The sequence below is a fragment of the Alligator mississippiensis genome, chromosome 8 (assembly GCF_030867095.1).
Source record: "Alligator mississippiensis isolate rAllMis1 chromosome 8, rAllMis1, whole genome shotgun sequence".
NCBI classification, from domain to species: Eukaryota; Metazoa; Chordata; order Crocodylia; family Alligatoridae; genus Alligator; species Alligator mississippiensis.
Genome location: NC_081831.1, coordinates 63,198,865 through 63,222,394, shown reverse-complemented (window position 1 = coordinate 63,222,394; position 23,530 = coordinate 63,198,865). Strand labels below are relative to the sequence as shown.

Sequence of the window (23,530 nt, the reverse complement as noted above, 5' to 3'; positions counted from 1 at the left end):
AAGGGAATTGGTGAGTATTTATTCACCAAGGCGCCCCCGGGGGTTACAAGAAATAATGGCCACAAGCTAGCAGAGAGCAGATTTAGACTGGACATTAGGAAAAACTTCACAGTTCGAGTGGCCAAGATCTGGAACGGGCTCCCAAGGGAGGTGGTGCTCTCCCCTACCCTTAGATGAGCATCTAGCTGGGGTCAACTAGACCCAGCACTCTTTCCTGCTTATGCAGGGGGTCAGACTCCATGATCTATTGAGGTCCCTTCCGACCCTAACATCTATGAATCATGCCGATTCAGATTGCAAATGAGTTATTTGGCAGCTTTAATTAACCCATTAATTGATACACTAATAGATTGTGAAGCCAGACTGGGTTTGTCAGGGAGCCAGAGATGTATCTGAGGGATACATTGCTGATTCAGCGCTGCAGTAAAGAAAACTAGTTTCTCCTCCTTTCAATGGACTGGTCATGTAAGCTACTTCCCATTTCTATTTTATATTTAGAACTGGAGTTTTTAACCCTATTTCCAAAGTTTCTCAACTTACAAAGGAAATGAAGTGATAAGGATTTGTTCTTCATAAACACTGCATGTTCAACCTGTTTTCTAGCCTGTTTTCCCCTCTGCTTTTAGCATTGTGACATTTAGTCTCTAATTCACATTGGCTGACACCCCTGTTTTTAGTGAAATAATGTCAAGGCTGCACGCAGCCTTATAAAGTTCTCTGCTGTCTGGCTGAGGCAATAGGCACCGCACCATCACAGGACAGGGGTGTGCGAGAAAAGTGCAGGGCAGAGAACTAAATACACCCTTGTCATCCAAAGATATGTGCAAGGATCCTGTTCTGAAATGGACTTAAATCTTAGGAGATTAGCTCTCTACTTGAAAGTTACTTACCCAACCTGCTGTTAATGTTCCTATACTATACACACCTGTTTCTATAAAACAGGTAACCTGGAATGTGAAGGAGAAGGATAGCTTTAAGACAAATCTTTCCTTTAAAAGTGCTAGCTGCACTTGTGTATTAGTCTTAACAAATCCATATGCTCAAACTCCTAATAAGTGCTTGTGTTACACAATATAAATCCCAATTTTTGCATGAGTTTATAGTAAAATCCAGCCAGTGCTTTCCAGTAGATAACTTTTTTTTCCTCATTTGAAAACATGAAGTAGAAATCCAAGTGGAGGCCAAATTTCAGTCAGTGAGGCATCAGATACATTGTTCCATGAATTGTACAAGCCTGGTGCCTTCACTGAAGATCAGAGCACAGACTTCCACCGACCCCACCAGAAGCATGACTGGACCCTGGTAAGTAGAAAACTTTAATTACAAGTAGTAAGCTAAGTCCCTCTGCACTGCCTTACACAGCAGGTTCCTTTGGGACTATTACAGAATGTCATCCCACAATTACCATGAGAAAAAAGGAAATTTCTGGGATTTTTATGCAGATGCCCAACCACAATTAGGAGGAGAGTTGACCATGGGGCACTGGCAGATGTATGCTAGGATTTCATAGATTTTCATGGACATTAGGGCTGGAAGGGACCTTGGAAGATCGAGTCCAGTCCCCTGCCCCAGGATGACTGCCTTAAATTTACCCTTTATATAGAGTCCTACTTAATATAAATTTGTCTTCTCTGAGAGGAAATCCAGATCAATATGTTACTAAGTGATACGACACACTAGAGCATAAGCTTCACTTAAAAAGAAAAGTCTCAAGTTTGATGTACTGGTATCTTTTTTTTCTTAAGCCTCCTGGCATACAAAAGGAAAAAACAAGCTCCAGGGAGATTTTCTTTTAATTGGGTGACAGTTTATTTGGGGGTGGGGAGGAAGTGGGGGAAAAAAAGGGTGAAGGGTTTCAATGTGTACTGGCACTAAGCAATGTCGTAAATTTATTCCACAAAAATCGGAGCAAAAAAATTAATCTTTCTGGTTAAACATACTGGAGTTACTAGGCATGTGAACTCAACCACAGACCGACAGAAAAGTAGCCATACATGGACAAGAGCAGTCTTAAGAATTCTCCCCTCAGGAATAACTGCTTTCCACCAAAATCGACTATCAGCACCACCACTACATGTTCTTGTTCGCCACTTATCCTGTCTGATGTGGCAGCAAGGAGGGACTGTTGGGTTAGAAGAGCTGAAGGCCACTTTTTATTCTATGGAGGTCACTCTGGGTCCATAATAATCCTTCGGTCACTGATGTATCCAGTTCTGAGGAGCTGCAGAAAGAAAAGCCAAGCAATTACTAAGCGCTGTTGATTTTTTTTTAAGTAATAAGAACAACATGTCTTTGAAAGCATTTCTAGATTTGTTAATGAGCCCAGGAAAAATCAGGCTTGCTGAGGTACCATGTGGCAAAGCATACATTTCTCCTTTTAACCGGGAAGCTAGAGCAGATCAAGTGTCTGTCATTTCTCAGTCCCAGTTCAGCTCTCATGTTGCCTTTTCCCTGGTCCAGGTTACAAGTCTGCTTTGTTTAAGGAAGTTGTCTTGTGCTGGGCCACTTCCAAAATAGAAGCAGCTCGTTCCCCGAGTAAAAGCACGGAGAACCCTTTTTGTTGCAAAAATCATCCTGTGGAGAGGTCAAGTTCAACCCTGGGAGTTCCCCAAAGCAGTTAACCATTAAACAAAGCTTGCTCACACAGCGCACGGGGGGAATTAATCACATTTAACAGTATTCCCCAAATGACGGACATGTGCTGAAACCCTGTCAAACACGTCTGGGGAAAACAGCTTGGGGGCATGGGCAAACCACATTTTCCCCAGCCGGTTACAACACGGAAGCAGCACTAGAAAGCATTAAGACACTGCCATGCTGTAAGCACATTGTTTAATGTTTGGTTTTTGTTTGCTGTTTAGGAGTGGTGAAAATAACCCCAGTTTAAGTTCAACAGGAAAGAACAGTAATAGATCACTGCAAATCTGGTCCTTGGAGAGGGAAGGAAAACCAGTTGTGGCATTTGCAGGCATTTTCTGTTCTGTTTGTGCTTGAGGATCATTCAACTGTAGTGCCAGCCCATTGTTCTCCAGAGTAAATGTCTGTTCTTTGCCTGCTCGCTCTATGAGCCCAAGGCGTAGGTACAAACAGCCGTATTTCTTACCCGGCACCCGGGGGCAGTGGAATCCAAATGTTAATCAAGATTATTAAAAGATGAATCCAGTTTCTGGAAAGCCAGGCACCACTTGGCATACTCTCCAAGGCTATGCTACACCAGCACAGACTATACTCTTCTAGCTGGGGTCTTGCCCACACAGCTACTGTCCTCTGCTTTCTTGCAAAGCAGTGAAAGCAACAGAAACATGGGCAAGCAGAAAGCTCCACCAGTTGTGTGCAGAGAGCGTCCTCCGCCTCTGCGGGGAATCAAGGCTCAAGTGCAGAATTCCCAGAGCGCTGGGCCCGAGATGGGAATGGTCATGGCCAGTCCCAGGTCTGTGCCAAGCAGTAGATAAGGGGGCTACGGACAACAGCTAAGAGAAACACAACTGATCATCAAATGCCTTTGCTAAGAACACCGGGGCAGATGCACGAGGCTCTTGTTAACTGCTTCAGACCAAGCACTTGCTTTTGACAGAGGCAGTTCATACACTTGTCCCCTATGTGGTCAACCAAAGACTGCGGCGCTGGTGTCGTCAGGAAGGCTTTGGATTTCATGACCACAGCCCGCTCTTTGGCGAGAGAGGCAGCGAGCTGCTGGGAAGAGATGGTCTCCACCTCTCTCCCCTAGGGAGGAGGCTCTTCTCAGCCAGACTGGCTGACCTGCTCCACCGGGCTTTAAACTAAGCCCGCTGGGGGACGGGGGCACGACCGCCACTGCTGGCCTGCTGAGCAAATCTTGCAAAGCCAGCGGATCATGGCACTCAAGGGAGCCCGCCCCAACCCGGGTAAAATCTGTGGGCAAGCAAGGAGCCCCCCAGGGGGCGCTTGCCTGCCTGTACACAAATGCCAGGAGCTTGGGGAATAAGCAGGAGGAGCTCATCCTCCTGCTCAGTGCAAACAATTACGATGTCATAGGGATCACGGAGACCTGGTGGGACTCCACCCATGACTGGACCACGGGGATAGATGGCTATACCCTGTACAGGAGGGATCGTGTAGAGAAAAGGGGCGGGGGTGTAGCTCTCTATGTTAAGGAAAGCTACGCGTCCCTGCAAGCTGATATTGGCGACCAGGGTGGACGGCTGGAGACCCTCTGGGTTAAAATCCGTGGGGAACACGGCACAGGGGACACAATGGTGGGAGTCTATTACATTATTAATGGTGGGAGTGGATGACCTCTACCTGACTCAAGAAGTCTATGGGCCAACGAGAGGCAAAGCGCTGCTCGACCTGGTGCTGGCTACTGGGGAGGACCTAGTCGGCGACCTAGTGATCGATGGGAAGCTGGGTGACAGCGACCACGAGCTGATCACCTTCACCATCCGCCGAAAAGCTGGCAAGTCGGTCAGCAACACGCAAGTCCTTGACTTCAGGAAAGCCGACTTTGACAAGCTCAGGAGGCTTGTCAGTGAGGCCCTAAGGGACTGTGACCGCAGGGAGAGGGGAGTTCAAGAAGAGTGGTTGCTCCTCAAGGGAGCGATCCTCAATGCACAAATTAAGTCTATTCCATCTCGGAGGAAAGGCAGCAAGAGGGCACAGCAGCCCCCCTGGCTCTCCAGGGACCTAGCAGACCTCCTGAGGCTAAAAAGAAAGGCCTACAAAGGATGGAGGATGGGAGTCACCTCCAAGGAGCATTATTCTGCACTGGTCCGGTCCTGTAGGGAGCAGACCAGGAAAGCCAAGGCTGCAACTGAACTCCAGCTAGCTTTGAGCATCAAGGACAATAAAAAGTCCTTTTTCAGATATGTGGGGAGCCGGAGGAAAAGCAGGGGCAACGTTGGACCCCTGCTGAACCAGATGGGGCAACTGACAACTGACACCCAGGAAAAAGCCAACCTATTAAATAGGTACTTTGCGTCAGTCTTTCATCAGTCCCATGGGACGCCCATGCCCGCTACAGGGTCGGGAAGTCCGGGTGAGGGTGATCCCCTGCCCTCCATTAATGCTGACTTTGTGAAGGAACATCTTGAGAAGCTGGATACCTTCAAGTCAGCCGGCCCTGACAATCTTCACCCCAGGGTACTCAAGGAGCTGGCGAGCATCATAGCCCAGCCTCTAGCGCGGATCTTTGAAAAGTCTTGGCGCTCTGGTGTAGTGCCCGAAGACTGGAAGAAGGCCAACGTGGTGCCTATCTTCAGGAAAGGGAGGAAAGTGGATCCGGCTAACTATAGGCCCATCAGCCTGACTTCTATCCCGGGGAAGATCTTAGAAAAGTTTATTAAGGAGGCCATCCTTAATGGACTGGCCGACGCCAACATCTTAAGGGATAGCCAGCACGGGTTTGTTGCGGGTAGGTCTTGCTTGACCAATCTCATTTCCTTCTACGACCAGGTGACCTATCACCTGGACAAGGGAGAAGAGATTGATGTCATATATCTTGACTTCAAAAAAGCCTTCGATCTGGTGTCCCATGATCGTCTCTTGGAGAAACTGGCCAATTGTCGCCTTGGGTCCCCCACGATCCACTGGCTGGAAAATTGGCTCCGGGGTCGGACCCAGAGGGTAGTAATTGATGGAAGTTACTCATCGTGGTGTCCTGTGACCAGTGGGGTCCCCCAGGGCTCTGTCCTTGGACCCATACTGTTCAACATCTTCATTAACGATGTGGACACTGGAGTCAGAAGCGGACTGGCCAAGTTCGCCGATGACACCAAACTTTGGGGCAAAGCATTCACGCCAGAAGACAGGCGGGTGATCCAGGCTGACCTGGACAGGCTCAGCAAGTGGGCGGATGAGAATCTGATGGTGTTCAACGCCGATAAATGCAAGGTTCTCCACCTTGGGAAGAAAAACCCGCAGCATCCTTATAGGCTCGGCAGTGCTATGTTGGTTAGCACTATGGAAGAAAGAGACTTGGGGGTCATCATTGACCACAAGATGAACATGAGCCTGCAATGCGATGCTGCGGCTAGTAAAGCGACCAAAACACTGGCTTGCATCCATAGATGCTTCTCAAGCAAATCCCGGGACGTCATTCTCCCCCTGTACTCGGCCTTAGTGAGGCCGCAGCTGGAGTACTGCGTCCAGTTTTGGGCTCCACAATTCAAAAAGGATGTGGAGAAGCTTGAGAGAGTCCAGAGAAGAGCCACGCGCATGATCAGGGGTCAGGGAAGCAGACCCTACGATGACAGGCTGAGAGCCCTGGGGCTCTTTAGCCTGGAAAAGCGCAGGCTCAGGGGTGATCTGATGGCCACCTACAAGTTTATCAGGGGTGACCACCAGTATCTGGGGGAACGTTTGTTCACCAGAGCGCCCCAAGGGATGACGAGGACGAATGGTCACAAACTACTACAAGATCGTTTCAGGCTGGACATAAGGAAGAATTTCTTTACTGTCCGAGCCCCCAAGGTCTGGAACAGCCTGCCGCCGGAGGTTGTTCAAGCGCCTTCATTGAACACCTTCAAGATGAAACTGGATGCTTATCTTGCTGGGATCCTATGACCCCAGCTGACGTCCTGCCCTTTGGGCGGGGGGCTGGACTCAATGATCTTCCGAGGTCCCTACCAGCCCTAATGTCTATGAAATCTATTGCTTTATTCTGACCGGGTCACATTCAATTCTCTAAGGGCACAGAGGTGTTCAACTGCAGCTGGACTTTCCCTTTTCTAGAGCCCCTGGTCACAGGTGTGCGCGCACATGTGGAGGGCAACAGAATCACCTCCAGAGCGTGGCAGCACACAGATTTGGGATTACTTGCCCAAACGTCCCACTACCAAGCAGAAATGTCCATGTATGCCAGCTAGGAAACAAATGGTTTAAGGAAGCAATTTAATGCTTTGCTATGCAGGCAAGTATAGAAAACCAGGACAAAGTGCTGCAGCCATGTTACCCACACACAACTCCCTCCAGATTGCAGTCAGCAAGTCGAGATTTCCCTTGTAACAACTAGGCATGAGGCCTTTTGTGGTACTCATTAACAGATTACAGGCACTGCTTGCCAGACTACCTGTGTTTTACATGACTCAGGTTAATATAAAACCTGTTCCCGTATACAGAAAACCAGTGAGCCAAGTCTACAGGCACCATAACTGAGTTCTTTCATAAAAAGGAACTGGTCCTTCAGAGAACAGAACAAATATCTGATAATCAGGCCAGCCCCAAACTGGAGGATGCACTGAAGAGCATAATCCTGCACTGCAAAGGCAACAAATAGAAACAAGTTCATAGTTTCAGTCTTGAGTTCCTTAAGCGATTAAAAAGAGAAAAAAAAATAATAATTTTTGAAAAACCAGGTGGCGCTTTGAAAGTATCACCCATCACAACTGGATATTGTGGGCCCTTTCCACCTGTACCCCAAGCTGGCGTTTGATCAGAATAGGATAATTTCTGGTCATAGAGCAGCTCTTGCCACTCAGAGGGTGCACGAGTACAGACACGTTCTCAAAGTTTTAAGGGCCTTTTGAGCAGCCTGTCAGACCACGTGCTGTAAGGCGCCTTCGCAAGAACAAGCCAGGCAAATCACAGGAAAGCAGCACTCAACGACTAGAGGACCTTAACTAGTATGTTTTCCTGAGCAACGGGAAAAATCCAATTTGCAGCAATGCCACACTCCACTAAGCCACCCCCTGCCCTCACTCATGACTTAAGAGTTAATGTCATTACCAACCCGGTGTGAAAATCTGAGGCCAGACACTGACATCATTTGGTGTAATCCAGGAAGTTTGCTAACAGCATGTTCATCAATGGCAGACTGACTGCCAGTCATGAAGGCTGAAACGGCACCATCATTGCTGAGCAGGGGAGCAGTGCTTTACTGCTTGGGATTCGAGAGAGACAGCCCTATGCTATAAACGCTGTTCTTTAGCTAGGCAATCTAGTACACAGTCATGTGTCACTACGGTAAAGCCTCGAGGTTATTTAGCTGCTCGATTGTGCTCAGATGTTCTGGAAGAGTCTTGTTTCTCCAAGCTGCAGGAGTTTCGTTCCTGTAACAGCTGGTGTGGTCTACACAGCGTGCTGTATAGACGACTGGAGAAGTTGTGTCAAGGGCTCCACAATAAACTACTGAGGGGCCGAGTCCTTGTTGCTCAGACTGAGACAAACAGGCATCAAGGAAACAGACCACAGGACCATGTAACTGGACATCGGGCAGCCTTATGGGAGGCAACGCTCCGTGAAAATCCCGCAGCCCGAGCTGTCCGCGCACTGTTGCTCTTACTGGTGTTCCAGGCCTCCAGCTACCCAGGATACATGAGATCTCACATTCTTGATTTCAGGGAAGTCTTTAGAAAGAAGGCAGTCTCCCAGCCCCAGTACCCAGTCAACTGTGCCCTGCTGGTGACTTGCAGGAAATCACAGAATCTCTGAAATCCAAAAAACATTTCTGAGCTCCCACGGCGCCTATACACAAGCATGGAGGCTGCTCTGACATGCTGTAATTACAGTCCAATTGAAGGGCGGTCCCCCCACTGCCGGACCACGTGTAAAAGTGCCCAAGGTTTTACCAGAGACAATTCCGAACTATTTACCAGGAAGTGGAGCCCAGTTAGACCAGCTAGACCTTGGGCACACATGGAAAAAACAGACACATGGGCCTGAACACCTCCCTCAACAGGTACAGTGAGATTATACACAAGCCTGCCAGTGGTCAATGCTGCCTTCCCAGTCAGTGCTGACACTATTCTTCCCATTGCAGGAGACCCATGGCCTCCCAAAAGCAAAGCAATGTGAAGGTCAAGGCTTCCTGAGCCGATTTCCTACCTTGAATAACAGTGCAGTCCATGCTGCATTTTGGTTACAGGATTCCCCCTCTGCCTCTCCCAAATTTAACTTCAGCTTTACAGCCTCGCAGCATTTCAGAGTAACAAACTGCAACTGTGGGCTGAACAGCATCCTCTTCAAGCCTGGGCAGGCAGCTAACCTTCTGGGACCCCGCTTGCCCTTCTGTAACATGGGGAGAAAAGGATGCACTGCAACGAGAACTGCAAGAATTTACAGGTGCTCAGACAATGCCAGCCTTTCTTGACGTGCCAATCCGCAGGTAACTCCTTTCCTGCCACGTCCACCTGAGTACTAGCAAAGGCTGGACACTTCTTATCCTAAACTCCTTGCAAGTCAGGCCCAGCAAGGATCTGAAAGGCAGTAACACCATCTTTCCCCACATGCAGATGGCTGGAGCAACTGAACAAGTGGTTATTTTTGCCCCAATACCTTCTTTTTTTCTAATGCCTGATGCACGGATTTTCTAGTAACCTGAGCTGCACGACACGTCCTCAACTCGCTAAGAATTCAGGCTAGCACCAGGCAGAAGGTAAGCAAAGAGGAGAATATGAGGAGGAAAACAAGAGCCCACCCATCCCCTCTCCACAGCCAGCAAGAAAGGCTGCTGTCCATAGTTACCCCTAGGTATCTGGGGCCACGTGGAGAGCTTTTCCCAAGGACAGGGAGAAACTGCACCTTCTGGCTTGCTTTAGAGATTTAAGCAGCGTGCTGCACACAAAAGGCTTGACAGTGGATTCCCAGGGGCCCAGCTCCCAGGGACCCAAGGTTCCCACTCAGACTCATTTCAAGGTGCCATCCAGGCTCTGACTGAGGAATTGGAGCCCCTGGCTGAGGGCGCTATTCGGAGAGAAGTGATCATTCAAAATGATGCATTAGAGGCGATTAGACCTGACCTAGCCTTCTAGCAAAGGTTTGCCACCACCTGAACTTCTCCTAGCAGTAACCTACACTGCTATCAGCAGGCAGTCCTGGCTGTCAGTCAAGAAGGACAGTTTTCTGCCACCACAACCTGCTATTTTGAATGGCACGTTGCATGGGAGCTCTACCACTCAGAGTAAAAGGACATAAAAGCCCATTCTCTCCAGCACCAGAATTGGTGGTTTAGGGCAGGCTGCTGGAGACGTTCAAGAAGTGATGATGAACCGTTTTGCAAAACTCTGACAGCTACAAGATAGGCGTATGCTCCCAAAAGCCTTTGCTGACAGCAGGTTGGCCAGAGGTGCCCTGACAAGAAGCTCTGTACCTTCTACCAGCCGCCTGCTGGTTGGATAAGGAGGGACTGAATTAAACAGTAGGGCAGGGGTGTCCAACCTTTTTGAATGCGGGGCCACATCAAGAACTTTTTATCACCCAGTGGGCTGGCGAGCCATATTCAAAGACCTCACAGGAAGCGGTATCACATCAGGAAGTGATGTCATGTGACCTTTGACACCAATGAAGTTGCAGGAAGTGACAATGAAATGGGTCTGGAAATGTGGCTTAAAATCCAAAATAAAAACAATATAAAAGCAACAACCAAATGTTTCACTAAAATAAACACTTCTGCTTCTACTCACTTCTCAATGAATGAAAGAAGCATAATGCAAGTCGACAGATCAAATGTGGAAAAGATATCAGCCAGAGTGGAAACTAATTAAAACAACAAAATATGGGCATTTTTGAGAATAATCTTCAAAAAGATTTACTTTTATTGCATTAATAACTTGTTAGTAACACATCTTTAACAAGTAGTAACAAGTTGAACCCCCAAGCCCCCACAAAGAGAAACAAAAGCAAACAATCCAAACACTGGACAGTATTTTTACAAAGATTTTTACCTGCTCCAAATTTACGTTGGAGCCCAGATTGGTCATGCTCTGTTCTTGAGCATAGTGTTCAGTCTGAAACAAGTATACAGCACAGTTATCCAGTGAGGTTCATAACTGGGGACATTCTGTTACAACAGGAACTATCCAGGCAAAAGAAGAGACAGGTGGCAAAACAACCGTTGTCAAGTCTCAAGAAAACAAGCATGCTCCAATCCCCACTGTAAGTGTATAAAAACAGTATAAAAACAACGATATGTACAAGGCTACTCTTATTAACTTTCTGAAAACTACAACGAACACTGATTTCTTTAGTGTAATGCCTGGCATTGTTTTTGCTTGCACAAGTTTTGCGGCACACTTGATGTGACGATGCGGAGTATTCCAGATAGATGTCCATCTGTTAAAAGTGATCTTGATTTTGTTTTTATGTTCTTCATTCTTGAGAAAAGCTGTTCACAGCAATACGTGCTGCCAAACAGTGCAATGAGCCGAAGTGCATGATTCAATAGATTTGGGAAAGAGTGCCATGTAACATATTGACTATAAAATGTCAGTAGGTCATGTTCTGCAAAAGCTCTCTTCAAGGCACCGTTATTTGGGATGTCAATTAGTGCCATTTGGGACGTGTCAGGAGCATCGGTGGCATCCGTTCCAAACGGATCTGCAAACAGCTTCAACTCATCACTGTGTTCCCTGAAATCCGCAAATCTTTGTTTGAACTCATCCAGCAGACGGCCAATCAGTGCAGAATACTTGTCACGGTTCACAGTCTCAGCACTTCTTGTTAATAGTATTGTGAAATGGGTGACATTCTTTTTATTCAACTGTTCCTGAACCAATTCCATCTTAGGAATGAAGGAGTGGAGGTGTTCAAACAGTCTGTTGACAAATTGATCCTTCCCTTGTAGTTTTATATTCAAATCTGCAAGATGTCACTTGCTGATGTCAACTAGGAATGCCAAGTCATTCAGCCAGGCACCATCGTCCATGAAGCTGACATCTTTTCCTTTGTTTGTCATGAAGGTTTTAATTTCATCAAGCAGTGACGAGTGTCTGGCTAGTGTGGCTGCCCTGCTGAGCCAATGAACTTGCCAGAAGTAAATAACGTCATCATGGGCTGATCCTTTCTCAGCAAGAAATGCTTGGAACAGTCTATGATTAAGCCCCTATGACCTTATGAAACTGACTGCAGAAACAACCTTTCATCACAAGTTTCATTTCCAGGGCCTTTGCACACAGTTGTTCCTGGTGAATGATGCAGGGATGTGTGATGACATCCTGAGGCACTGACCTGACCAGTAAACTGACAAATCCATTGTGCTTGCCTATCACTGCAGGGGCTCCATCAGTTGTTAGACCAGAGTTTGTCCTCTGGAAGACTGAACTGCAACAAGACACGTTTCACTTCTTTGAAAATATCCTATCCCATCATTTTGCCTTTCACTGGACGTAAGTCAAGCAGTTGCTCAACAACATGAGATTGTTTGGTTACTCCTCGTACAACGATTGCCAGTTGAGCTGTATCACTCACGTCTGTGCTTCCATCAACCCCCAAGCTATAAAACTGACAGGCACCGAGTCTTTTCATCGGTGAATCTTCAACGTTTGATGCCATGTCATCTACTCTTCTAGCAACTGTCTGATGTGAAAGGCTGATTTTCTCCACCATTGACCGTTTGTCAGGGAATACCACAGATGTAAATATGCCCAAGCAATCTTTCACAAATTCTCCATCAGACAACGGTTTCCCCGCTCTTAGCTATTGCCTCGAGTATCAATAACTGAATGTGGTCGCTGCCTCAGAGTTCTGCCTCGCAGCTTTGAAAAGCCTGCTGCCCGTTCATGCTCTGTTTTAGAGAGTTCACCCGATCACTTCTAATCTGACCCACCAGGTTGTCAAATTTCTTTGCATGTTTTGTAGAATAATGTCGCTTCACATTGTACTCCTTGCAGACAGCGGCTTTCTCTTGGCAAATCAGACACAGGATGTTCCCGTTTATGTTGAAGAGCAAAAAAAATCAGCGGTCCAACTATCTTTGAAAACTCGACATTCAGCATCAATTTTTTGTTTCCTCCAATTCGCCATCTTTTGAACGTAGGGTAGGCTCTGTGGCTAACAGACCCAAAATTAATGCTAGTCATAGAAAAACTAGTTTGGCAGAGACAGGTGAAGTTAAAAACAACTCACCATTTCAAAATCACCATGTAATAATACTGTGGTATCAATGTGGACCCCCAGCCATCAGGTATAGTCATAATACGTAAGGTACAGCCTGACGTGTGCAGGTGTTGCCATCATATGCCAAGTGCAACCTCAAATGCCTCAGAGTCAGGGCAGGACTAGGACTTTTGTCTCCTGGTGCCAGTCCCGGTGTCTCTGTCTCGTGGCTGGGGCAGCCCAGCCATTACTGGGTTTGGGTCCCATATGGGCAGCGCTGTCAGCTAGCACCACAAGCCAGTCAGTTGTTATAACCCAAGACAAACATCCCTTTATAGCCTCTGTCCTGGGCCAGAGAGACCCTGCCTGTGCAGCCCTCCTGCACCTGCCTGCTGCTGCAAGGCTGCTGGTGGGCAGGGGCAGGAGGGACCCATTCTGCATCCAGCCAGCCACTGCCCCTGAGACTGAAGGGGAGAAATAAATAGCTCCACATCCCCATCCCCCAAGCAGTGCAGCCCCACGAGCCGGCGCTGCCTGAGGGGGGCCGGAGCAAGGCAGCCGTTGCACCATAGCCCTTCACACGGCCCTGCTCACCGTGGTGCCTGGCTGTCCATGCATGCAGCCCCTGCGGCCTCAGCACTGCGAGCCTGGGGTCTGGCGGACACCGGCTCCCACTGCCTCGCCCTGCAGAGGTCACGCTAGGACCCTGCCTGTCGAGGCCCCCCTGGGGCTGCCCTGCCGACTGGCTGCACCAAGCGCCGCGCCTGTTCCTGCCCCGCGGCCACTGAGCCCAGCGAGTCCCGGGAGGCGGGCGGGAAGCCGGGGGCAAGGGGCCGAGCCAGAGAAAAGCAGGCGCTGTCCCCAGCTCGCCCCGTCAGGCACGGCTGGGGCAGCCCCACGCCGCGCAGCCCTCAGGGGGGATGGCACGGGACTTGGCTCACGTGGCGAGCCCAGCCCCGAGGGGGTGAGCAGCTCCCCTCCTCTCCTCTCCCCCACCCGCCTGTCCCAAGCGAGGGACCTCGGGCCTGAGAAAATGGCTTGGCGGGCCGCATGTTGGATAAGCCTGCAGTAGGGCATTCAAAGATGTGACACATCCACTCACTCTCATCACATACAAGCTCTACCGTTTTCAGAAACCCAGAGCTGAAGACCCCATGCAAGAGAAGGACTGGGAGGCTGGTCCCATTTTAAAGCAACTAAATTTGCCTCTCAGAATAAGACTTTGGCTGAGCTAGACCGTTCCTCCAGGCTGCATCTACCGGTCAGGCCTGTTCTCACTATTCTGGATTAGCCCAAGCTCCATGGTGGACTAAGCAGCACACTCCTGAGTGGCAGGTGGGAAATGGCCATGCCCTGGAGAAAGTTCATTTGTCACCCAAACACCATTCACTCCTTCTGAACATGACCCATGTCCCCAAACCCAGCTGTGAGCTTAGACGAGGCCCAGTGGAGCCGTGGTTCCCCCCTCCCTGCTGCTCTGCATCTCAGCAATTTCTTACACATCCCTTCTGGTAGATGTTAATGGAGCTGAGGGGCCATTAGCCAAGCTCTCATCTTACACAAGCTAAATCCTCTGGAGTGGGAAAGCCATGCTCTGAATCCACCACTTGAGTTCAAGGTAAGTCTTAACACCATAATTCCTAGCTATATAATGTTTCAGCTATTCCACTGTGGCACGGTGCCCTGGCCCTTGATATACTAGAATGGCTCGTACAGTGTTTACTAAATATTGCTGTGGCCTCAGCTGAGTGGGGTTAAGGACCACAATCTGGGCTTTCCAGGGCTGAGGGATGACCTGGATCTTTGCCGATGCTGTTCCTATTCAGACCTCGCTCAGATGAGCATCTCAGGAAGCAACGCACAGATCAGCAGCAGCTACATTTCTGCTAGCCACAATTGCCCAATCTGTGCTAGCTCAGACAGAGCCAGGCATCAACAATTAACCTGCCTTTTCTTTAACATCCCAACTATGTCGAAGCTTTGGATGGAAAGTTCTGCACTTCAGCAGAAATGGTGTGGGAGAAATCAGTCTTTGTGTGCAAAAGATGATCTGTGCCTACTCCATACAGTCTCTGTGAGACTCTGTACCATAACAGATGGCTTAGTTTGATACCCAGTATTTGAAAGGAGGTGAGAGCCAGCTGCTGAGCCTGTTCCTCTGGCCATGTCACCTGGCTTCTTCCTTATAAGTAATATCAAGATTAAGATCTTGCCCTTGCTCTTCAAGGCCCTTTTAAACTTTGCCCCAGCATTCATCCCAGTCCTCATCCCATCACATGCCCTCCTTTGTCAGCACTGCCAGTTCTGACATTTAGTTTGTCAAACCTTCCGACTCCTGCCTGTAGCTTCAGTGCAGTAGGAGCAGACATCCTCCAGTTCAGCATGTCAGGATGCTGCCATACTGTAAACTATCCTGGAGAAGGCTTTGGAGAAAATACTGCAGAGAACAACCTCCTGTGAATGGAGGGTGGACTTGATGTGCTCTAGCTGGAGTTTGGCTACAGACAGCCATGACATCTGTCCTAGGGAAAACCATTTTATCCTAGGACAAAGTGCAGTCATTCAAATATCCCTGTCTATAGTCCCAGGATGAATCCTAAAAGAAAACTAAGGAGTAACTAAGCGTTTAACCCAGGGCATTGTGAAGTGCGCCTGAGTGGCTGTCCCGGGACTGCAGCGCTGAATAAATGCACTGCTGTTTTTCTGCCATTCAGCTCCTCACTAACCCCGAAGAGAAGGGTGATGCGTGTCCATGCCAATCCTGGGATATTTCAGTTCTGGGACACACGGGCACACCTTGTCCAGGGACAAATGCAGTGTCTGTTCCTCCCCTTTGGTTTCTAATATCCTGGCTGTTTAACAGTGCACTGCTGAATGACTGCCAGCTTCCACATCAGAGAACGCTGCATTTCAGTCCTGGCAAGGTCATACTGGCAGACACCCAGTAAGTAAAATAACTTGGGATAAAGGAGCTTGGGAAGTGAAGGTTCATTTATATTACATAGAGAAAGCAGCACCACAGCGCGTTGTGGTGCCTGGTTTCTGCCTCTGTGTCAGGCTATAAACCATGAGGAGCTACAGCCAAAAAAAAAATTAGTTTTAGGTGATTTCTTCAGGAAGTCAGCTGCATCCGATAAGTCACTTGCCCTCTTCCTCTTTCGTTCCCAAGACACACATAAAGAACAGAGGTTTGAAGATAAGAGTAAACAACCTCCATTCTCAACCGCAAGATGCAAAAAGCTTGAGTCACCGAGAAACATTGCTAAATGTATCCCTAGCTTTTAGAGTGCTTTAGGAGCAAGCATAAGTAAAAATGACGCTAGCAAAAGCCCCCCTCCGGCCCTCTTCCAGGCATTACCACAGAAAGTCCCCCCAGCCCACAGGGAACATATTGGCAAAAAACAGGTTTCCCCCAGGTTGGCCGTTGTCTCGTATCACAAGACTGAATGGCATCCTTTCTCCCCACCACATTCAGAACAAACTACTCACCCGCACCAACAGCCCTGCCACAAATTCACACTTACTGCTGAAGCGACACCTTTGTATTCAGCTGTCATCTATTGCATTTGTTTCTTCCACACCCCATTACTAGCACTGAGGTAAGCTACACAGCAAGAGGCTCATGGAAAAAACCAAAGTGGGTCAGATCCCTTGGATGTCCTTTGTGAGACCCTACAAAATCCTGCAGCCTGTTGCCCAAGCATTGTCAGAGCTCCGTGGGAATGTGTGGAGGTGAAGGCACTAAACTAAAAAGCTGCCAGCACTTTGAGTGAGTCTCTAGAGAGTTAGCTTATGTTTTTATCCACCAGGCACAAATGTAGGTGCATGTACAGCTGTCAGTTAGTCCTACCTTGAGGAGAACAGCACGACTCCACTCCAGTCAGCGACCACTTGTGTTCCTGTTGTGGCACGAGCCAGGCACGGGTGTGTTAGGAGAGCCCTTGATTTTACCTGAGCTCAATACCTCTTACTGCTGCTTCCCACTGACGTTACACAGCCTGCCGCCTATTGGCTCAAAGGAAAGTCAGCTAGATCAGTGTTTCTCAACCTGTGGGTCGTGACCCAAGAGTGGATCACAAGAATATATGAAAGGGTCGCAAACAAACTTTAAAAATGGACTCTCCCCTTTTCCTCTCGTGGCTTTTCCTTTGCAGGCTGGCAGAGTTGCGGCCTGCGAGGGGCTGCTTGGGGCCCCCCACCCCACACACTGGGGGGCTGGGGCCTGGGAGCAGCCAGCCGGGAGCAAGGAGCACCGAGTCAGCACTGGCCATTGATATTTACAGAGGGATCCTAGTGGGGGGACCGCCCTTCAATTGGACTGTAATTACAGCATGTCAGAGCAGCCTCCATGCTTGTGTATAGGCGCCGTGGGAGCTCAGAAATGTTTTTTGGATTTCAGAGATTCTGTGATTTCCTGCAAGTCACCAGCAGGGCACAGTTGACTGGGTACTGGGGCTGGGAGACTGCCTTCTTCCTAAAGACTTCCCTGAAATCAAGAATGTGAGATCTCATGTATCCTGGGTAGCTGGAGGCCTGGAACACCAGTAAGAGCAACAGTGCGCGGACAGCTCGGGCTGCGGGATTTTCACGGAGCGTTGCCTCCCATAAGGCTGCCCGATGTCCAGTTACATGGTCCTGTGGTCTGTTTCCTTGATGCCTGTTTGTCTCAGTCTGAGCAACAAGGACTCGGCCCCTCAGTAGTTTATTGTGGAGCCCTTGACACAACTTCTCCAGTCGTCTATACAGCACGCTGTGTAGACCACACCAGCTGTTACAGGAACGAAACTCCTGCAGCTTGGAGAAACAAGACTCTTCCAGAACATCTGAGCACAATCGAGCAGCTAAATAACCTCGAGGCTTTACCGTAGTGACACATGACTGTGTACTAGATTGCCTAGCTAAAGAACAGCGTTTATAGCATAGGGCTGTCTCTCTCGAATCCCAAGCAGTAAAGCACTGCTCCCCTGCTCAGCAATGATGGTGCCGTTTCAGCCTTCATGACTGGCAGTCAGTCTGCCATTGATGAACATGCTGTTAGCAAACTTCCTGGATTACACCAAATGATGTCAGTGTCTGGCCTCAGATTTTCACACCGGGTTGGTAATGACATTAACTCTTAAGTCATGAGTGAGGGCAGGGGGTGGCTTAGTGGAGTGTGGCATTGCTGCAAATTGGATTTTTCCCGTTGCTCAGGAAAACATACTAGTTAAGGTCCTCTAGTCGTTGAGTGCTGCTTTCCTGTGATTTGCCTGGCTTGTTCTTGCGAAGGCTCCTTACAGCACGTGGTCTGACAGGCTGCTCAAAAGGCCCTTAAAACTTTGAGAACGTGTCTGTACTCGTGCACCCTCTGAGTGGCAAGAGCTGCTCTATGACCAGAAATTATCCTATTCTGATCAAACGCCAGCTTGGGGTACAGGTGGAAAGGGCCCACAATATCTAGTTGTGATGGGTGATACTTTCAAAGCGCCACCTGGTTTTTCAAAAATTATTATTTTTTTTTCTCTTTTTAATCGCTTAAGGAACTCAAGACTGAAACTATGAACTTGTTTCTATTTGTTGCCTTTGCAGTGCAGGATTATGCTCTTCAGTGCATCCTCCAGTTTGGGGCTGGCCTGATTATCAGATATTTGTTCTGTTCTCTGAAGGACCAGTTCCTTTTTATGAAAGAACTCAGTTATGGTGCCTGTAGACTTGGCTCACTGGTTTTCTGTATACGGGAACAGGTTTTATATTAACCTGAGTCATGTAAAACACAGGTAGTCTGGCAAGCAGTGCCTGTAATCTGTTAATGAGTACCACAAAAGGCCTCATGCCTAGTTGTTACAAGGGAAATCTCGACTTGCTGACTGCAATCTGGAGGGAGTTGTGTGTGGGTAACATGGCTGCAGCACTTTGTCCTGGTTTTCTATACTTGCCTGCATAGCAAAGCATTAAATTGCTTCCTTAAACCATTTGTTTCCTAGCTGGCATACATGGACATTTCTGCTTGGTAGTGGGACGTTTGGGCAAGTACTCCCAAATCTGTGTGCTGCCACGCTCTGGAGGTGATTCTGTTGCCCTCCACATGTGCGCGCACACCTGTGACCAGGGGCTCTAGAAAAGGGAAAGTCCAGCTGCAGTTGAACACCTCTGTGCCCTTAGAGAATTGAATGTGACCCGGTCAGAATAAAGCAATAGATTTCATAGACATTAGGGCTGGAAGGGACCTCGGAAGATCATCGAGTCCAGCCCCCCGCCCAAAGGGCAGGACGTCAGCTGGGGTCATAGGATCCCAGCAAGATAAGCATCCAGTTTCATCTTGAAGGTGTTCAATGAAGGCGCTTGAACAACCTCCGGCGGCAGGCTGTTCCAGACCTTGGGGGCTCGGACAGTAAAGAAATTCTTCCTTATGTCCAGCCTGAAACGATCTTGTAGTAGTTTGTGACCATTCGTCCTCGTCATCACTTGGGGCGCTCTGGTGAACAAACGTTCCCCCAGATACTGGTGATCACCCCTGATAAACTTGTAGGTGGCCATCAGATCACCCCTGAGCCTGCGCTTTTCCAGGCTAAAGAGCCCCAGGGCTCTCAGCCTGTCATCGTAGGGTCTGCTTCCCTGACCCCTGATCATGCGCGTGGCTCTTCTCTGGACTCTCTCAAGCTTCTCCACATCCTTTTTGAATTGTGGAGCCCAAAACTGGACGCAGTACTCCAGCTGCGGCCTCACTAAGGCCGAGTACAGGGGGAGAATGACGTCCCGGGATTTGCTTGAGAAGCATCTATGGATGCAAGCCAGCGTTTTGGTCGCTTTACTAGCCGCAGCATCGCATTGCAGGCTCATGTTCATCTTGTGGTCAATGATGACCCCCAAGTCTCTTTCTTCCATAGTGCTAACCAACATAGCACTGCCGAGCCTATAAGGATGCTGCGGGTTTTTTTTCCCCAAGGTGGAGAACCTTGCATTTATCGGCGTTGAACACCATCAGATTCTCATCCGCCCACTTGCTGAGCCTGTCCAGGTCAGCCTGGATCACCCGCCTGTCTTCTGGCGTGGATGCTTTGCCCCAAAGTTTGGTGTCATCGGCAAACTTGGCCAGTCCGCTTCTGACTCCAGTGTCCACATCGTTAATGAAGATGTTGAACAGTATGGGTCCAAGGACAGAGCCCTGGGGGACCCCACTGGTCACAGGACACCACGATGAATGACTTCCATCAATTACTACCCTCTGGGTCCGACCCCGGAGCCAATTTTCCAGCCAGTGGATCGTGGGGGACCCAAGGCGACAATTGGCCAGTTTCTCCAAGAGGTGATCATGGGACACCAGATCGAAGGCTTTTTTGAAGTCAAGATATATGACATCAATCTCTTCTCCCTTGTCCAGGTGATAGGTCACCTGGTCGTAGAAGGAAATGAGATTGGTCAAGCAAGACCTACCCGCAACAAACCCGTGCTGGCTATCCCTTAAGATGTTGGCGTCGGCCAGTCCATTAAGGATGGCCTCCTTAATAAACTTTTCTAAGATCTTCCCCGGGATAGAAGTCAGGCTGATGGGCCTATAGTTAGCCGGATCCACTTTCCTCCCTTTCTTGAAGATAGGCACCACGTTGGCCTTCTTCCAGTCTTCGGGCACTACACCAGAGTGCCAAGACTTTTCAAAGATCCGCGCTAGAGGCTGGGCTATGATGCTCGCCAGCTCCTTGAGTACCCTGGGGTGAAGATTGTCAGGGCCGGCTGACTTGAAGGTATCCAGCTTCTCAAGATGTTCCTTCACAAAGTCAGCATTAATGGAGGGCAGGGGATCACCCTCACCCGGACGTCCCGACCCTGTAGCGGGCATGGGCGTCCCATGGGAGTGATGAAAGACTGACGCAAAGTACCTATTTAATAGGTTGGCTTTTTCCTGGGTGTCAGTTGTCAGTTGCCCCATCTGGTTCAGCAGGGGTCCAACGTTGCCCCTGCTTTTCCTCCGGCTCCCCACATATCTGAAAAAGGACTTTTTATTGTCCTTGATGCTCAAAGCTAGCTGGAGTTCAGTTGCAGCCTTGGCTTTCCTGGTCTGCTTCCTACAGGACCGGACCAGTGCAGAATAATCCTCCTTGGAGGTGACTCCCATCCTCCATCCTTTGTAGGCCTTTCTTTTTAGCCTCAGGAGGTCTGCTAGGTCCCTGGAGAGCCAGGGGGGCTGCTGTGCCCTCTTGCTGCCTTTCCTCCGAGATGGAATAGACTTAGTTTGTGCATTGAGGATCGCTCCCTTGAGGAGCAACCACTCTTCTTGAACTCCCCTCTCCCTGCGGTCACAGTCCCTTAGGGCCTCACTGACAAGCCTCCTGAGCTTGTCAAAGTTGGCTTTCCTGAAGTCAAGGACTTGCGTGTTGCTGACCGACTTGCCAGCTTTTCGGCGGATGGTGAAGGTGATCAGCTCGTGGTCGCTGTCACCCAGCTTCCCATCGATCACTAGGTCGCCGACTAGGTCCTCCCCAGTAGCCAGCACCAGGTCGAGCAGCGCTTTGCCTCTCGTTGGCCCATAGACTTCTTGAGTCAGGTAGAGGTCATCCACGCATGAGAGGAAGCTCTGTGACCTCTCAGATTTTGCTGAGCGATCCTCCCACGAGATGTCTGGGTAATTGAAGTCACCCATGACAACCATGGTCCTGGAGCAAGCTGCCTCAGCCAGTTCCCGGGCAAACTCCTGGTCTAGCTCAGGACTTTGGGTGGGAGGTCTGTAATAGACTCCCACCATTGTGTCCCCTGTGCCGTGTTCCCCACGGATTTTAACCCAGAGGGTCTCCAGCCGTCCACCCTGGTCGCCAATATCAGCTTGCAGGGACGCGTAGCTTTCCTTAACATAGAGAGCTACACCCCCGCCCCTTTTCTCTACACGATCCCTCCTGTACAGGGTATAGCCATCTATCCCCGTGGTCCAGTCATGGGTGGAGTCCCACCAGGTCTCCGTGATCCCTATGACATCGTAATTGTTTGCACTGAGCAGGAGGATGAGCTCCTCCTGCTTATTCCCCAAGCTCCTGGCATTTGTGTACAGGCAGGCAAGCGCCCCCTGGGGGGCTCCTTGCTTGCCCACAGATTTTACCCGGGCTGGGGCGGGCTCCCTTGAGTGCCATGATCCGCTGGCTTTGCAAGATTTGCTCAGCAGGCCAGCAGTGGCGGTCGTGCCCCCGTCCCCCAGCGGGCTTAGTTTAAAGCCCGGTGGAGCAGGTCAGCCAGTCTGGCTGAGAAGAGCCTCCTCCCTAGGGGAGAGAGGTGGAGACCATCTCTTCCCAGCAGCTCGCTGCCTCTCTCGCCAAAGAGCGGGCTGTGGTCATGAAATCCAAAGCCTTCCTGACGACACCAGCGCCGCAGTCTTTGGTTGACCACATAGGGGACAAGTGTATGAACTGCCTCTGTCAAAAGCAAGTGCTTGGTCTGAAGCAGTTAACAAGAGCCTCGTGCATCTGCCCCGGTGTTCTTAGCAAAGGCATTTGATGATCAGTTGTGTTTCTCTTAGCTGTTGTCCGTAGCCCCCTTATCTACTGCTTGGCACAGACCTGGGACTGGCCATGACCATTCCCATCTCGGGCCCAGCGCTCTGGGAATTCTGCACTTGAGCCTTGATTCCCCGCAGAGGCGGAGGACGCTCTCTGCACACAACTGGTGGAGCTTTCTGCTTGCCCATGTTTCTGTTGCTTTCACTGCTTTGCAAGAAAGCAGAGGACAGTAGCTGTGTGGGCAAGACCCCAGCTAGAAGAGTATAGTCTGTGCTGGTGTAGCATAGCCTTGGAGAGTATGCCAAGTGGTGCCTGGCTTTCCAGAAACTGGATTCATCTTTTAATAATCTTGATTAACATTTGGATTCCACTGCCCCCAGGTGCCGGGTAAGAAATACAGCTGTTTGTACCTACGCCTTGGGCTCATAGAGCGAGCAGGCAAAGAACAGACATTTACTCTGGAGAACAATGGGCTGGCACTACAGTTGAATGATCCTCAAGCACAAACAGAACAGAAAATGCCTGCAAATGCCACAAATGGTTTTCCTTCCCTCTCCAAGGACCACTTCCTGTGGGGTCTTGAATATGACTTGCCGGCCCACTGGGTGATAAAAAGTTCTTGATCCAGCCCCACATTCAAAAGGGTTGGACACCCTTGCTCTAAAGGCAGTGATGTTGGTAAGTGCAGATAAGGTACGCCTCACCTGCTTTGAAACAGCCGAAGAGCACTTTATAAGCAAAGGAAAATGTCTAAAAGTTTGCAAATGCATTTCGGCACCAACTATTTTCCAGGATTGTATACAAAGCTAGAAGGGATCTTTGCTTGTACATGGCTTTTTATCCAGTGCCCTGCCTTCCCTAGGTCACTCAGGCAGTCTGCAAACCTGACCTTTAAAACAAAACTCACTCGCGAGTCCATGGAACAAATAAAAAAAGCTGGTTATAAAGAGGAAGCCTTGAAAGCACAATAGCTGAATACCCAGTTCTAGGACGTTACAACACAGGCTCGAGAAACGGACCCCAAGAGATTTATTAGTTTTCTTCATGCTCTTCTCACTCTTTACAGCTATGGCTTTTACACTGATACATTTTTCCTCTAAGGGACATTACTGCAGGTCCCTTAGTTATGATTTTTTTAATGTCCTGTGAGAGTCCTGGTTAAAAGATGCCAAACTGCTACGCTCCTTAAACAGGAAGCCTAGCAGTACCTGAGCTGCAGCTTTCACCTTACTGATACAAGGGCAGCCTGTCACTACAACTATAGCAGAAGCTAGAACAAGAGT

The 23,530-nt window shown here is 49.2% G+C and overlaps 1 protein-coding gene across 3 annotated transcripts in view; it reads right to left on the bottom strand.

Moving 5' to 3' along the window:
* Positions 1-1,775: 1,775 nt before the first annotated feature.
* The window catches only part of LAS1L (LAS1 like ribosome biogenesis factor), a 58,123-nt gene continuing 36,368 nt past the window's right edge, over positions 1,776-23,530 (bottom strand). For all 3 annotated transcript variants that reach the window (XM_059732783.1, XM_006270119.4, XM_019487865.2), the window contains one exon: positions 1,776-2,221. In XM_059732783.1, coding sequence (XP_059588766.1) covers positions 2,131-2,221 — 91 coding nt within the window. In that variant the 3' untranslated portion in view covers positions 1,776-2,130. The remainder of the gene's footprint in view (positions 2,222-23,530) is intronic.